The sequence below is a fragment of the Terrapene carolina genome, unplaced genomic scaffold (genome assembly GCF_002925995.2).
Source record: "Terrapene carolina triunguis isolate 2854851 unplaced genomic scaffold, T_m_triunguis-2.0 Scaffold31888, whole genome shotgun sequence".
In the NCBI taxonomy this organism is placed as follows: Eukaryota; Metazoa; Chordata; order Testudines; family Emydidae; genus Terrapene; species Terrapene triunguis.
The window spans coordinates 51,966-69,347 of NW_020696239.1; the positions used below are offsets into that span (position 1 = coordinate 51,966).

Below are 17,382 nucleotides of genomic sequence, written 5' to 3' on the forward strand. Positions count from 1 at the left end.
CGCATAGGGGAGCAAATTCCTCTGTGCAGCAGAACAGCTGGCAGGGCTGCTTTGTATTCGCTCCAGCAGGTTCCTGTAAGGGAGGGGATGCAGGTGTCTGGGCTAGTGCGTGGGAGCCAGGGCATGGAGGATGTGTCCAGTGTGGTGGGGGAGGCCTGTGAGCACGTGTACAAACACATGTGTAGAACGTGCACACAGGAGAGCATGCCAGTGTGGATCCTTTGTGGGGCATGTTTGTGACTGTGTGTGACTGTGAAATGGGTGTGGGTGTGTGCCTCTGTGTAGGTGGTGTTCAGAGTGGGTGTGTCTGTGGGGCCAGCAATTGGCTGTTTGGGGGCCATGTGCCCATGTGGGAGTTGCCTTGGGCTGAGTTCGGAGCTGTCCGGGTTTCCCTGTGGAGCGGAGGGTGCACATGGCCTGGTTGCGGCCCCCAGCACGCAGCAATGCAGCAGTTGGTGATGATAGACGGGCTGGCTCCCAAGGAGCGGTCACCGAGGGTCACACTCTGCCAGCCTGTGCCAGCTGCCTCCTGCTGCATTTGTGGGTAGCCCCGTCTGTGTCTCCTGGGCACAGGCACGAGCTGCCAGGAGCAGTCTGCTCCCGGAGAGGCAGGGTCTGCCTGAGCAGGAGAGCCCGTGGGGGCGCTCCTCCACGGCCCGGGCAGCCAGGCAGGGCTCTGAGCTGGGGACAGGACCCTGAACAAAAGAGCCGCCAGCTCCCCATGGAAGACAGTGAGGCACTTCATGGCACGGGCTGCACTGATGGAGGAGAAAAGCCCTGGGAGCCTGCCTGAGCCGGGCTAGACACCAAATGGGCACCTAACGCGCTGTCTGCACACTCGTACCTGCAGATCGCCTCACACACACACACACACACGTACCCACACACCGCTACACACAGACACACACGCACACCGCTACACACACACACACGTACCCACACACCGCTACACACACACACACGTACCCACACACCGCTACACACACATCCACACATGCACACCACTACACACACACACACACCTGCACACCAGTACACACACACACATACCCGCACACCGCTACACACACATCCACACACGCACACCACTACACACACACTCGTACCTGCAGATCACCACACACACACACACGTACCCACACACCACTACACACACACTCAGACCTGCACACCACTACACACACACACATAACTGCATATTGCTACACACACACACACGTACCCACACACCGCTACACACACATACACACATGCACACCACTACACACACACTCGTACCTGCACACCACAAGTAACTGCACATTGCTCCACACACCACTACACACACGTGTACCCACACAGCCCCCCCCACACATACTCTTTCCCACTCACTGCCACACACACTCGTACCCATTCACCGCTATACACACACTCCTACCCCCACACACACTTGTACCCGCTCACTGCTACACACACACACACACACACACACACACTCGCACCTGTTCACTCACACACACACACACGTACCCGCACACCACTACACACACACACACCACTACACACACACTCATACCTGCACACCACTACACACACACTCGTAACTGCACATTGCTACACACACACACACATACTTGTACCCGCTCACTGCTACACACGCACAATCGTACCGATTCACTGCTACACACATGCACATACTTGTACCCGCTCACTGCTACACACACACACTCACACACTCGGACCTGCTCGCTTGCTGGGTTATCTCAGGGGAGCCATTCCCTGGGCGGCACAGCTGGCTCCTCAGGCGGGTGCCCCATGGAATGGACTGGATTTCCGGAGCCCCGGAGCAGAGCTTGCTGCTCAGGAGCGCCAACACCCACAGCCACAGCAGGACTTAGGGGCTGCAGAAGGGTGGACATGCCGCTGGCGAAGCCCTTGTGGCTGGCTGTGCCTCATTTAGCCCCCCTGCTGACAGCTGCTCCAGCCCCGTGGTGGTTGCCTCTTCCCGTGACAGCCTTTGGCCAAGTCTCTCCCAGTCCCCCCCACCAGGGTAACAATCTAACAAATAATTCCAAGCCCTTGTGTGAGCTCTCAGCCCCGACACTGGGCCAGAGGTCCTTCCGCCCCTTGTCTCAGGGCTTCACAGGGCTTCCATCTGCCAAGCTCCACGGTTCTCAAGGTTCACCCTCCTTTCAGGGCAGGGGCTCGCAGGGTCCCCCTCGAGTCCACCGATGAGTCCCCCCAACACAAACTGAAACCACTTCTGCCTCTCTAGGCTGAAACACCTGTTCCTCTTGAGTTTCCCCTGCTGCGCCCCTCAGCTGAATGTCTCCCCGGGCCAGAGCTGGCACCACCGCAGCTTGCTCCACCCTGGTGGCTTCTCCAACTCTCCTGGCCTTTCGCCAGGTTCTTCACTTGAGAGACAATCCCAGGGCCAGCCAGGCTTCCTCTCCGACCCTGCCAGCCTCTCCCCTGCCAAGGGAGGGAGAGCAGCAGCCCTGCCCACCCCCTGCAGCCCTCTTCTGCTCTGGGTAACCACCCAGCTCCTCCCCCAGCAGGGCTCATCTGGAACTGTGCGTGGCCCACGCTCCAATTAACTCTCTCAGAGCCACCCCGCACACCCAGACTGTGACTCACTGAAGCCAATGGGCCGGAGCCCCTTGGCTGGTGCCCATGGGACTCTGCTATCAACTGTGACACAGCTGTGCCGATCATGCCAGGCGAGGCTCCAGCCCCGGAACCACCTGGTTCTGGTGCAGACTAACTGCCGTGCTGCAGAAAAGCTGTATCCCGACGCATCGGGGATTTGATTTGGAGAGGCTGCTTGTGTGGATGACGATGCACCCCCAGGAAAGCTGGCGGTTGCATTCGATTTCGGGCTTGGCTAGATGAACAGTTACTGTGTGCCAAGCAGGGGCGTCAATCCACAGTGCACCAGCCCACTACGCACTAACCGGTCCTCTGATCCCCTCCTGTTTCGAAGTGGGTGGATCAAAGCTCGCTAGGGAACTGTGACGTTGCACTCCATATGTTTTATGGAAATATGCTAATGAGCGTGAATATAATGTAACTGGAATATGCTTGTAAGGTATCATTACAAAGGTTATAATCTACTGAGTGTGTTCATCCTATTTGTATGCATGTATCATTCTTGTATCTGAAGCTAGAAATATAAAGTATAACTCTGAGGTACTATTGTAATTATGCAAAGCGTGCGCCATTGATGATGGTTTAGAATCTTGATGGCTCCCATAGACTAGGACAATTGGTTGTAAATGACTCTGTTTACTTGTAAGCCTTCCTGTGTTCAGTAAGCCAGCCCAGGAAGAATGGTGGAATCCATCTTAAACCTGGCGCTTTTCCATGTAGAAGGAGGGGTGGGGATCCAGAGAGACAAAAGATTCCTGCCTTGTGCCAAAGCTATAAAAGGGGGTGGAAGAGAACACAGGATGGTCCAAGTCATGAGAAAGCCCTTGCTTTTCACCTAAGATTCCTGCTGGAACTAATCAGGACTGTACCCGGGGAAAGGATTGGGCCCAGACCAGGAAGGAGTCTAGTCTGTGAAAGAAGCTTATTGGAACATCTCTGAGGGTGAGATTTACCTGTAAATAGTTTCTTAATGTATTAGGCGTAGACTTGCGTGTTTTGTTTTATTGTACTTGGTAACTTACTTTGTTCTGTCTGTTATTACTTGAAACCACTTAAATCCTACTTTTTATACTTTATAAAATCACTTTTGTTTATTAGTAAACCCAGAGTAAGTGATTAATACCTGGGGGAGCAAACAGCTGTGCATATCTCTCTATCAGTGTTATAGAGGGCGGACAATTTATGAGTTTATCCCGTATAAGCTTCATACAGAGTAAAACGGATTTATTTGGGGTTTGGATCCCATTGGGAACTGGATGTCTGGATGCTGGAGATAGGTGACCTGCTAAGCAGTTTTTGGTTAAAGTCTGCAGCTTTGGGGGCATGGACCAGACCTGGGACTGTATTGCAGCAGGCTAGCGTGTCTGGCTCAACAAGGCAGGGTTCTGGAGTCCCTCCATCCATCCATCCTCAAACACTCCGTCCATCCCCATATGTGTAACCAAAAACTCCATCCATCCCCATACACCCCATCCATCCATCCACATACACCCCATCCATCCATTTATCTCCATACACTGCTCATATCTATCCCCATACACCTCTCTCATACATCCATCCCCATACACCCCATTCATCCATCCATCCCCATACACCCCATCCATTCATTTATCTCCATACACCGCATCTGTCTATCCACATACACCTCTCTCATCCATCCATCGCCATACACCCCATCCATCTATCTATCTAATCTATTGATAGATCTATCCCCATACACCACATCTATCTATCACCTACCTACATTCACCACCATGCATGGAAAGCTGCAGTGAGTCATGCAAAGAACCTGTAGGTCAAGCAAAGATGCTGGCGACAGGTGGAGAGCGGTAGCCATGCATGGGAAAATGGCTGTTCTGCACAGAATGGTGGACAGTCCAGACTGGGAAGAAGAACCAAGGAAGAGGCAGCGTTGCATGGAGAGAAGAGGCCACGCATGCCCCAGTGATGGGGGAAGCAGCAAGCCAGAGGGCAGGACCCTGGTGCACAGGGCCACCAGTGAGCCCTGCTGGAGAAGAACTGATGTGCTGAGCTGACCATGCTTTGGAGCCTGGGTGGGACCTGGGTATGTTCCATGTCCTGCCGTGGACAGCCCTGAGCTTTGCAGTAGGGGGATATAAATCAGTGTTACTCAATGGACTGCAGCAGTGTGAGGTCGATTTACACCAGCTGATTTACAAACCCATCCTCAGGGACTGCCAGCATCTCTGCAACGGAGAGAGGCACTGGCAGAGCTGGGTGTGGGGAGTCCAGGGTTGGGCTAGCAGGAGGCTGTGGGTCAGGATTGAGGGGCACCAGCAGATCTGTGCCAGGGGAAGCTTGCCTGGCCCTTGCTTGTGTTCTGCCCGCCTCTCAGAGCATTATGTTCAGCCACAAATGTTTAATAAGAGAACAAAGCAAAACAAGTAAAAGCCCTGACTGCGCAATATTCCTCATGCTGTCCCCTCCCCCTCCTGGGCCTTTCTGCTTGGCGAGATTAAGTGATCAAATATTAATCAGGAGTAATTATCCCTCCTCAGGTACCGCTCTCCTCCCGCAATGTGTGTTCCCAACCCGGCTCTGCTCCCCGCAACCCCCGCCCCTCAGCTTCCCAGCCGGCATGGAGCCCCACCGGGGGTCACCGGCTGGGGTCAGGCTGGAGCGCGGAGCTGGCGACTGTGCGCGTGGAAAGCAGCTGCTGAAGATTGAGGAGACGGGAGCAGGTGATGGGCTAGGGCTTCTCAATCCATGCAGGGGGAGAGAGGGGATCGGGGCCATGCCAGGAAGGCCGCACAGCACAGGACAGCACTGGGGGAAGATACCATGAGGGAGTCTCCCTGCCCCCTAGCACTACACGGCGGCACTGGGGTCAGCCCATGGGGTGGGTAAACCAACCTCAGCTGAACGCCACGTTCCCCAAACGAGACATGGGTAAACTCGGTTCCCGCTCGACGACACTACTGGGGTCAGCATGGACTGCGAGGGGAGAGCGCCCCCTGCTGGCCCCCACACCTTATAGCACAGCGCCCCTAGCACCGTCCTGGGGTCAGCACGGACAGCGAGGGGAGAGCGCCCCCTGCTGGCCCCCACGCCCTATAGCACAGCACCCCTAGCACCGCCCTGGGGTCAGCACGGACTGCGAGGGGAGAGCGCTCCCTGTTGGCCCCCCATGCCCTATAGCACAGCGCCCCTAGCACTGCCCTGGGGTCAGCACGGACTGCGAGGGGAAAGCGCCCCCTGCTGACCTCCCGCGCCCTATAGCACAGCGCCCCTAGCACCACCCTGGGGTCAGCACAGACTGTGAGGGGAGAGCGCTCCCTGGTGGCCCCCGTGCCCTATAGCACAGTGCCCCTAGCACTGCCCTGGGGTCAGCACGGACTGCGAGGGGAGAGCGCCCCCTGCTGGCCCCCGCGCCCTATAGCACAGTGCCCCTAGCACCGTTCTGGGGCCAGCACGGACTGCGAGGGGAGAGTGCCCCCTGCTGGCCCCCCACACCCTATAGCACAGCGCCCCAGCACCGTTCTGGGGCCAGCACGGACTGCGAGGGGAAAGCGCCACCTGCTGCCCCCCCACGCCCTATAGCACAGCGCCCCTAGCACTGCCTTGGGGCCAGCACGGACTGCTAGGGAAGAGCGCCCCCTACTGAACCACCCACCTCACTCCCTGCAGACACTGGGTTTCCTTGGGAAAGGTCTCCCATCCCAGCAGTGACCCGACCAGACACCCTGCCAGCACATGGGATCCGCTGTGCTCCTGGGGGTGGGGGATGTGTACATGCCCATGGGTGGGAACTCAGCACAGGTCCTTCTTCCCCTCCAGGACCCAGCCTGTCCCGAGGACAGACTCCTCCATCTGCCTCCCCACCTCCCCTTGGGACCCTGCCCAGTGGAATCCCACCCCAGGCAGGTTCTGGGAGTCTCCCACAGCTGCAAGGTGCCCTCCTGCCAGTGCCGGTGAGACCCGCTGGGCGGCACAGTAGCCACAACTCACCCGGCAGTTGCCCAGCTCCTCGGCCGACAGGATGATGGTGCCACACTTTTTCCCTGGAATCCCACTGCAGAAGAAAAGAGAGGGGGTCTGAGCCACTGGGCTGGCCCTGCCCAGAGAGCACCCCCCAACCCTGGGCTGGCCCTGCCCCAAGGTCACCCCCTGGGTCCTGGCCACCGGCCCCGCACACTGATCCCCGGCTGCTGGCTCTGTGCCTGGGGCCCTGCGCCCGGGACTCCGCTGCCCGGCCCTGCACCTGAGGCTCTGCTCCCTGGCCCCGTGCCCACCCCCACCTGTGGCCCCAGTCTCGGCCCCCTTACCCCTGTTTGGGTCCCCCACTCCCAGAGACATGGCCCTGCTCCGGGACCCAGCTCTGGGAGCTGGGTGGGTGTGGTCAGGGGTAAGGGGGGGCATGAGGTAAAAAGTAAAAACTGCTTTCAGCACCCCCACCATATTAAAAAAGTGTTCCAGCACCACTGCCCAGCCCTGGGCTGGCATTTGGGGGGCTGTAATCCAGCGCACTGTGTCTGCGCCATACCTGCCTGCCCAGTTACTGGATAGCGCACTTCCCCACCCCACCTGGCCTTGTCTGCACCAAGACGCCCCCGAGGTGTCGCTCCCCGGGGTGCAGCCCTGGAACAGACAGGGCTCAGGCTGTTCTCGCCCTGCGTGCTGGGTGCCCTGCACTGGCATTAGCTCCAGCTGGGCCCTGGGCAGTGTCACCCTGTAGAGGGGTTTGGCCGGGGCTCGTCCCTCTCCGGGGCGGCGGGGAACCACACCGCCTCCCTACTTCTTTCAGTTGTGACGGGGAATTAGCCTGGCCGTGGGGGTCTTGCGCTGCGGCAGCAGTAGAGGCAAAACATAACAGTTATTCACACCCGGTCGGCGGGCAGTAGTGAGTCACGGGCTCAGGTCCTCAGCCAGAAGCTGAGCAACTCTTATATAATGAGCAGGCCCCGGCCCTGGGGCGGAGCAACAAAGAGTCAATGGCTCAGGCCCTCAGGCAGGGGCTGAGCAAACAGGTAAACAGCAGACCCAGGCTCCTGGCTCCGAAGGGCCTGCGAGAGGGGGAGACTGACACCCACAAGTTGGGTGGCAGGGGGGATGCAGGCCCACCCACTCCACTGCGTCCCAGCCCGGGGCCCTAGCAGCGGTAGAAGACCTGCTGCGGTGTCAGTGGGATCCCAGCCGCAACACACTGACATTGGCTCTGGCAGTGCTGCAGCCAGACTAGGGTCGGCTGCCCCCGGGCTACTTCCTAACTCCCCCTCTAGAGGTACCTGGGTCCGGACAGTGTCCTCCAAGGGGTCAAGCACCATGGGCCCCTCAGGGTAACTGGCAAGCGGTAGGCTTGGCAGCTTCTCTGGGTAACTTGCGAGGGGCAGGCTTGACAGCTCCTCTGGGCTCTGGTCGTCATCAGATATCAGCTGGTCCAGCCAGTCTTCGGGTTGGCCACAGATTGCCGGGGTCTCCCAACCAGGAGCTAGGCCACAGGCATCTGGCCTCTCCGGTGGCTGTTCTTCTAGTGAGCTCTGGGGTTGGGCTTTTATACTTCCTGTCCTGCGCCTTGACCTCTGGGGGGCGGGCACAGGATTCACTGGCTCCGCCCACTTTGGTGTCTGGAGAGGCTCGTCCCTCTCTGGGGCGGCGGGGAACCACACCAACTCACTACACACACCCCCCCTCAAGTCTGGCTCCCGCTCATCGGGGCCAGACCCTTCGAAACCTCCCAGGCAGGACAGAAAGTCTGCATTCGCGTGGTCCTTACCCACCCTATGGCGAACAGTAAAAGCATAGGGCTGTAGTGCCAGGTACCAGCGCATTATTCTCTTATTATTATTTTTCATTTTGGCCAGCCACTGTAGCGAGGCGTGGTCGGTGACCAATGTGAACGGGGCCCCGAGGATGTAATAACGCAAGGCGTCACAAGCCCATTTCACTGCAAGGGCCTCCTTCTCTACCACCGCATAGTTATTCTCCCATGGAAACAATTTCTGGCTAATGTACAAGACTGGGTGTTCTTCTCCATCAACCTCCTGGGACAGGACGGCCCCAAGTCCTACCTCCGAGGCATCCGTCTGGAGGATGAACTCCCAGTCTAAGTCTGGGCTATATAGGACCAGTTCGTGGCAGAGATTCTCTTTGAGTGTCTGAAAGGCATCTTCGCACTCCGGGGTCCAAACTACATGCCAGGGGCTGTCCTTGGTCAAAAGCCCAGTCAAGGGGGCTGCAATAGACGCAAAGCGGGGAATAAACCACTGATAGTAGCCGGCAAGTCCCAGAAACTGTCGTGGTGGGAGGTGGGCAGGCCGCCAGGGCCTGAACCTTTCCCACGCGGGGCTTCACTTGTCCTCTCCCGCTGGTATACTCAAGATATGTGGTCTCTTGCCATCCAATGCAGCATTTTTTTGGATTGGCCGTCAAATCAGCTGCCCGCAGGGACCTCAGGACCGCAGCTACCCACTCTAGGTGGTCCTCCCAATGGCAGCTGTAAACAACCACATCATCTAGGTATGCTGCAGAGTACTCTCGGTGGGGTTGGAGGAGGTGTACATCAGCCATTGAAACGTTGCCAGGGCCCCATGGAGGCCGAAGGGCATTTGAGTAAACTGATACAGGCCCGTGGGGGTGGCAAATGCGGTCTTTTCCCTGAGGCGGGGCCGAGGGGGATCTGCCAGTATCCTTTGCTCAGATCGAGGGTGGTGAGGAAGCGGGCCTCTCCCAACCGTTCATCTACCCAGGGCATTGGATACGCATTGAACTTTGAAATGGCATTGACGCGTTGGAAGTCGATACAGAAATGCCGTGTGCCATCGGGCTTGGGTACCAGCACTACTGGGCTGCGCCATTCGTTCTGCAATGGTTCAATGACTCCCAGGTCTAGCATAGCCTGTACTTCCTCCTCAACGACTTGCCGCATGCGGTGCGGCAAGGGCCTGATCGACTCCCGGATCACCACCCCAGGCTCCATCTGAATGGTATGATGAACTAGGGTCGTGTAGCCCAGTTGGACTGTGAAGGTTCATGGGAACGCCTGCAGGAGGCACTGGGTCTGCTTACGTTGCTCCTCAGTAAGTGTCTCCTCGAGCTGGGGTCCGGCGGGGTCCTCTGTCAGGGGTACACGGGGGCCCAGCTCTTGCTCCGGCGGGTGGGGTTAATTAAAAGGCTCTCTCACTCCCGCTAGGGCTTTAGGAGGTTGACAAGGTATCGTTGAGTTTTCTTGCGCCGGTCGGGCTGGTTGATCTCATAGGTGACGGGCCCGACCTTTCGGACCACCTCATAAGGCCCTTGCCAACGGGCCAGTAGCTTTGACTCGCTTGAGGGCAGGAGGAGCAGAACCTGATCGCCAGGTCTGAAGTCACGGATCCACATCCCGGTTGTAGGTTTGGGCCTGAGCTTCCTGTGCGGCCTTCAAGTTTTCCCAAGCTAGGGCTCCTGCCTGAGTGAGGTGTTCTTGAAGCTGGAGGACGTACTTCAGAAGGCCCTGGGTTGGTGACGGGGCTTGCTCCCAGGTCTCACACATGAGGTCCAGCAGCCCCCGTGGACGACGTCCATACAATAACTCAAAGGGGGAAAATTTCATGGAGGAATGGGGTTCCTCACGGACTGCGAGAAGCAAGGGCGGGAACAGTTGAACTCATCGACGTAGGTCTTCTGGGGGAAACTTGTGCAGCATGTCCTTCAGGATACGATTAAACCGTTCAACCAAGCCGTCGGTTTTTGGGTGGTAGATGGAGGTGCACAGCTGCTTAATCCCCAGGAGGTCGCGCATCTGCCACAGCAGCCTGGAGGTGAAGTTGGTGCCCTGGTCAGTGAGGATTTCCCAGGGCAGGCCCACACGGGCGAAGACCTTCACAACTTTGTCAGCGATGGTACTGGCGGTGATGCTCCGTAGTGGGACTGCTTCGGGGAAACGGGTGGCATAGCCCACGATGACCAGCACATACTGAAATCCCGCAATGCTTTTTGGGAGGGGTCCCACCAAATCCATTGCCACTCGCTCGAATGGTGTTTCTACAATGGGCATGGGAATCAATGGGGCCTTGGGCGTCCGTGGGGAGCAGCTAGCTGACATTCCAGACAGGAACTACAGTAGTTCCTCACCTCCTGATGCACCCCGGGCCAGAAGAACCATGTCAGAATTCGGGTGAGGGTCTTTTCATGGCCCAAGTGCCCTGCAGCCGGGATGTCGTGGGCGAGTTTCATTACAGCTCGTCGGTGACATCGAGGCACAAGCAGTTGGGTCTGGAGCTCTCCGGTGCAGGGGTCTCGTTCCACCCGATAGCGACAGTCGTGGCGCAACTCGAAATGGGGCCACAACTTTGCCTGGTACGGATAGATCAGGGTCCCATCGACACTAGCTGCTCATACGCTCGACAGAGGGTAGGGTCCTCCCTTTGGTCCCGGCAAAAGTCGGTGCTAAGCCTGGGTTCGATGGCGGGCCCCAGCGGGGGGTCCTTGGTCTCTCCTCCCTGTCCGTTGGGGTCCAGTTCCTCCCCTTCCTCTGAGCAGGTCTCAGGGCAGCCCCCTTCCAGTGCTGGGGTGACCTCAGGGCCTTCCTCGGCGTTCAAACAAAGGACCCCTGGGAACTCTGGCCAATCACATCCCAGGATCACCGGGTAGGCTAGTTGAGAAGCCAGGCCGACTATCATCAGCCGTGTGACCCCCATCCACGGTTAGCCGGACTCGGGCACTGGGGCAGGGCCGTACGTCACCATGGATGCACTGCAGCCGGATCGTCCCCAGGTGCGGGTCAGCCGGGAGGCCTAAGCTTTGACAGATTAGCATCTGGCCGCAGCCTAAATCAATCAGGGCCAGGGTCGGGCAATCCCCTACAACTACTGGCACCGTAATCTTGGTGGCCTGCGGCCGTTGGGCGCAGGTTTCCCCCGCACAAATGTGACCGAAGCTGCAATCCATCTCGGTGCAGTCACATTGCAAGTGTCCGTATTTCCCGCAGGAGAAACAGGGTCCGAGTTCTGGGCGCCCAGGTCAGGGCCCTTAGGGGGACTTGTTGAACCAGCACCTTGGGACGTCTATACCGGGGCTCCTGGCCCCGCGAAGGATTTCGCAGTTCGGTCTGGGCACTCCCCTTCTTCTCTAGGTTAGGGCGCTCAGGCCCTGGTGGGTGGGCTCAAATAGCTGGTCCCACTGGGGCTTCAGCCGCAAGGAAATCCTCCATCAGAGCGACGGTGTAGCTAGCGTCGCAGGCCGAAGGCGGAGGACCCAGGCCCTTCCTCGCGGCAAGAGGATGTGGACAAACTGTTCCAGGATAACTTGCTCAGTGAGTTTGTCTGGGCTTCACCTCTCGGGCTGTAGCCACCGCTTGCACGCCTCCCTCAGCTCCTGGGCCACCAACCGGGGTCGGGTGCCCGTAGGGTAGTTCAGACTCCAGAACCGCTGCAGGAAGGTTTCTGGGCTGACGTCCAAGGCATCTAGGATCGCTGCCTTTACCTGGGTATAGTCCCGTGCCTCTGGTACACAGTTTGGGTAGTCCCGGTCAGATATGGGGCCAGGAGGGTGGCCCATTGGTCACGGGCCCACCCTGCAACCAGCACCATTCTTTCAAAAGTTACCAAAAAGGCTTCGGGGTCATCATTGGGTCCCATCTTGGTCAGCAGCACTGGCGCAGTGGTGCGGGGTGACCCGGTGGCGTTTCCTGGCTGGGGATCTGGGGTGCGAGGCAGTGCCGTCGCCAGCTGCTGCAGGCATTGTCGCTGGTGTTCCTGGTGCTGAACCCCCAGGTCCCGAATCAGCTTCTGCTGCTGTGCTCCCAACTGCTGGATGAGATGCTGCTGCTGCTGGGCCACATGCTGCCACTCCTGGCTCTCTGTCAGGAGCTTGATAAGTTTGTCCACATCCGTGGCTTTTTCTGGGGTACGTTCCCCCCCACGCCCCTTCTCACAGGGGTCGAGGGCTTGTGCCCACATTCTCCACCACGTGTAGAGCGGTTTGGCCGGGGCTCGTCCCTCTCCGGGGCAGCAGGGAACCATACAGCCTCGCTACTTCCTTTCAGTTGTGACGGGGAATTAGCCTGGCCGTGGGGGTCTCGCGCCGCGGAAGCAGTAGAGGCAAAACATAACAGTTATTCACACCCGGTCGGCAAGCTGTAGTGAGTCACGGGCTCAGGTCCTCAGCCAGAAGCTGAGCAACTCTTATATAATGAGCAGGCCCCGGCCCTGGGGCGGAGCAACAAAGAGTCAATGGCTCAGGCCCTCAGGCAGGGGCTGAGCAAACAGGTAAACAGCAGACCCAGGCTCCTGGCTCCGAAGGGCCTGCGAGAGGGGGAGACTGACACCCACAAGTTGGGTGGCAGGGGGGATGCAGGCCCACCCACTCCACTGCGTCCCAGCCCAGGGCCCTAGCAGCGGTAGAAGACCTGCTGCGGTGTCAGTGGGATCCCGGCCGCAACACACTGACATTGGCTCTGGCAGTGCTGCAGCCAGACTAGGGTCGGCTGCTCCCGGGCTACTTCCTAACTCCCCCTCTAGAGGTACCTGGGTCCGGACAGTGTCCTCCAAGGGGTCAAGCACCATGGGCCCCTCAGGGTAACTGGCAAGCGGTAGGCTTGGCAGCTCCTCTGCGTAACTTGCGAAGGACAGGCTTGACAGCTCCTCCGGGCTCTGGTCGGCACCAGGCATTGGCCAGTCTGGCCAGTCTTCGGGTCGGCCGCCAATTGCCGGGGTCTCCCAACCGGGAGCTAGGCCACAGGCGTCTGGCCTCTCCAGTGGCTGTACTTCTAGTGAGCTCTGGGGTTGGGCTTTTATACTTCTTGTCCCGTGCCTTGACCTCTGGGGGGCAGGCACAGGATTCACTGGCCCCGCCCACTTTGGTGTCCGGAGAGGCTCATCCCTCTCCGGGGCGGTGGGGAACCAGACCGCCTCGCTACACGCCCACTGGGACAAAGGCCCATCTCACTGCAGGGCCCTGCCTCCCCTGCATGTGCCCAGACAGCTCCCTGGGCTCCAGTTTCTGACCCGGCTTCCCAGCTTGCCCAGGGCCCCCCGAGTAGCCAGCCCAGCGGCGGCGACTCTCCACACCAGGCTGCCGGGATCCTGGGGGCACCTGTTTTTTAAGCTCAGTGAAGTCTGTTTCCATCCCCATCGGGCTCATTGATTGAAAAGCCAGGAGGAAAGAGCTCAGAGGCCTGGGTTCTAGGCCCAGCTCTGCCACTGGCCTCCTGGCTGACCTTGGGTAAGTCGCTTCACCGCTCAGTGCCTCAGTTGCCCCACCTCTCAGATGGGGCTGATTGGCCGGCCCTCCCGGGGTTAATTAGGTAAGGGCTGTCCAGTGCATAGAGAGCTAGCAAAACACCAAGCACTGGGCAGTGCACCAGGTGGAAAGCTGGCTGCCCCATCCCACTGGCACTGGATTTGACCGTCCTGCTGGAGGGGCTGGAGTCAAGCAGGCTGTTGATGCAATGAGCATGGCTCTCGATGGACCCTGCTGGCAGCCAGGGGAAGCCCGGAGCCCAAAACCAATGGACGAGGGGGAGGCAGTGTCAGACACAGGAGATGGTTCTCAGGTAGACACCAGGCCACCCCAGCCAGGAGTGCTTTGCGGAACTGGCATTAGAAGGGGCCAGGTGAATGGTTTAAATGCAGGGGCTGGCAGTAGGGACTCGGAGGGAATTTCTGAGAGGTTCTAATGAGCATCCTAATGGGGGGGCTGATCATCCACACCCAGCTCCCCTGTCAACTGACCAAAATCAGCCCTGCTCCGTTGGCTCCAGCAGAGCTGGGACACTTGACACCAGTGAAGACCTGATGCCAATGGAGCTACAGTGGATTGACATCAGCTGGGATCTGGCCTGTTGGCTCCAATGGAGCTATGGATGATTTACACCAGCTGGGATCTGGCCCATTGGCTCCTGTGACAGGTATTGCAATCCCAGACAGTATTTGGGGGACCCTGTTGTGTTAAGTTTCTGTCACTGTGGGCCAGGCACTGTATGCAGCTCCAGGGAGAAGGGCCACCCCAGCTCCTCCCGGAACCAAAGCTAGTGGGAGGCAATTAGGTAACTCACTCAGGCTGTAAAGGACCCAAAGGACATGAAAAGAGGAACTTCTTGACTTCCTGGCACATCAGTGCTGGGAGCCTGCATAACAAATCAGAGCAACTGGCATTGCTCATTTCTGACCATAAATTTGGTCTAGTTGGTGTTACTGAAATCCAAAGGGACGATTCCCATGATTGGGATGTTAAAGTCAAGGGTTATAACCTAGTTAGGAAGGATCGAGTGGGCAAAAGGGGTGGGGGGAGAAAAGTGGCACTGATAACTCGGAAGAAAATGATCTTGAATACTAATGGTCAATGTCCTAACAGATAAAGCACAAGGTGGGGAATTAGTTGGGGTCTGCTACAGAGCCCCAAATCACACTCGGGAATGGGATGAGCGGCTCCTTATGCACTGATCTATCATGTGTAGGGAAACGTGTGATCATGGGGGACTTCAATTTGAGTGACATGCGGGAGGTCTCCTGCAGCTAGCACTAAAACATTCTTGGAATTTCTAAATATTATAGATGACAATTTCCTAACTCAAAAAGTGTTGCAGCCAACATAGGGGATTCTGTATTAGACCTTGTCCTAACAGATAGAGAGGAACTAAAACTCAGTGCTAGCTTAGGTACAAGTGATCATGACTTGCTCACATTTATAATTTGCCAGCAGAGCAGAGACCAGACCAGTAATAAATACACTTGGTGTTCTGCTAATGGGGCCAATTTCACAAAGCTAAAACAATTATGAGCCAAACCACCTGGGAAGAAGAATTCAATCAGAAAAATGTGAACGCTAATTGGGAATCATTTCAGCACATCTTCCTGGATGCCCCAAAAGTCATAAGCGAGGAAGAAGGCTGCACTTCATTAAACACCAGCCTGGTTTGGAGGGGAAGTAAAGGAAGCTAAAGCAAAATGCATATATGGAACACATAGGAGAAAGGGGAAGCTGATAGGAATGAGCAGAAGTCAGAAGCTAGGAGCTGTAAATAATTGATAAGGGAAGCCATGATAGGGTGTGCACTCACACTAGCACTGGCAGGGTTAACCAGGGCCTGAGAGGCAGGTTAGGTTACCTCACCTCACCTGACAGCAGGAGGGCCAGGGTTAACTGAGAGAGAAGCCCAGCTGGGGAAGGGCTGTTTAATGACCAGGACATGGGCAGTCATGCCTAATGGTTAGAAGCCAGTGCCAAGCCCAAGCTCAGAGCCGGAGACAGCATCGGGGGTCAGGCGTAGGAGCAGGGCCCTAGAGTGTGGCAGGAATTGGGAGCAGGCAGGGGTCTGGGATATGGAGGCCAGGAGGAGGCAGGTAAGCAGGAGGGGTCTCTAGTAGCAGCCAACCAGGATTCCTCCAGTAGCCCAAACAACTTCATGCACCTCTTCCTGATTTAAATAGAGCTCCTCAGCCAATCGAAGATGCTGGATTTTCCCCCAATCAGAAGCTTTGGGGGCAGGGCCCTTTGCAATCTAGCACTTCACTGGTTCCCTTCTGCAGTGGGTCAGGTGAGCTGCTGAGTGGCAGTTGTGGCCTGATCACAACCTAGTGCCCCAAGAGCCAGGGTTCAAGGCCTGTAATCCGTTGCCTCTCCCCTAGGGAGCCTGCCGGCTGGCCGTGGACTGGGGTTTCGGGGAAGGTGTTTACCAAGTCAGGAGGGCGGATGTGTCGCTAGCTCCCAAGAGCGCTCTTCAGGACTGTAGCCTTCCCAATCCCCAAAATACCAGAGTTTATCCAGGTGCACTTTTAGGTCATCTTGGGTTTGGCGTATCTTTTGTCCCCAGTCCAGGGCTGCTGGGTTGTGGGAAGCTGCGGGCAGCTTTGGGCAGAACTAGGGATGGAATCCTGTAATGGCGTGAGCACCCGCCTCTCATGAGTGCCCCCTTTGTGGTCAGCTGGTTCTTTCAGCCCTCTGGCCGAGTCACACACACTGTCCCCCCTTCCGGGGTATACCAGTCTCTAGCTCTCACTCACGGCCCTGGTATGGGACTGTAGCACCAAGGCTTCTGCCCTGAGGCCCTGTCTTCTTTAACAGCCCAACCAGGGCCCATCTCTGTACCCTCGGATGGTGTCCTTTTGGCAGCGCTCCCTGAGCTCAGTCTTCAACCAGACCAGCAGGGCCCATCACGGTACCCTCGCCCAGCCTGGCTAGGTTATGGTCAGTCCCCTGGGTGCAGCCTGTCCGCACTGACCTGTCCATGGTCCTTCTGTTCTTCCTGACAGCCAGCAGGCACCCGGTCTTTGGCAGCCTTCCCTGGGCTCAGTCCCGCCTGCAGTGAGCTGTCTGTAGTCCTGCTGCTCTTCCAGCCAGTCAGGCACCCAGTATTCCCTCTTCGAGCACCAGGTAGCAACTGACTGCTCTGCCTCTGCTGCTTCCTTTTACAGGGCCCTTCTGGCCTCTGACTGGCCGCTCCAGCAGCCTCTCTGATTGGTTGTTTCTCTGCAGCCACTCTAGGCTGGACTGGAGGACTTCTCCTCTGGAGAACATCTGGAGGACTTCTCCTCTGCTCTTTTCTAGGGTGGGGTGAGGCAGGGCCACGAGGCCTCCAGCATGTGGGGGGGGGGGAGTCTCCAGACCTAGTCCACCCTGTCACAAATCCATAACTCGAAACAAAGGGGCTTTGCCCCACAGTCACATGTTCTGCATTACTTTACACAAACTCTGCCGGCGGCAGCAGCAAGGCCCAGTCGTTCCGGTGGAAGTTGATGTAACATCGAAGATACTGCTCCAGGATCTGGTTGTCTCTCTCCACTTGATCATTAGTCTGAGGGTGATAGGCGGAGGAGA

General features: G+C 57.6%; 1 protein-coding gene across 1 annotated transcript in view; it reads right to left on the bottom strand.

The window, feature by feature from the left end:
• LOC112126030 (copine-5) overlaps positions 1-17,382 on the bottom strand; it is a 130,773-nt gene that overhangs the window by 51,233 nt on the left and 62,158 nt on the right. The window contains exon 8 of the mRNA XM_026663009.1: positions 6,598-6,661. Within this exon, the coding sequence (XP_026518794.1) occupies positions 6,598-6,661 (64 nt within the window). The remainder of the gene's footprint in view (positions 1-6,597; positions 6,662-17,382) is intronic.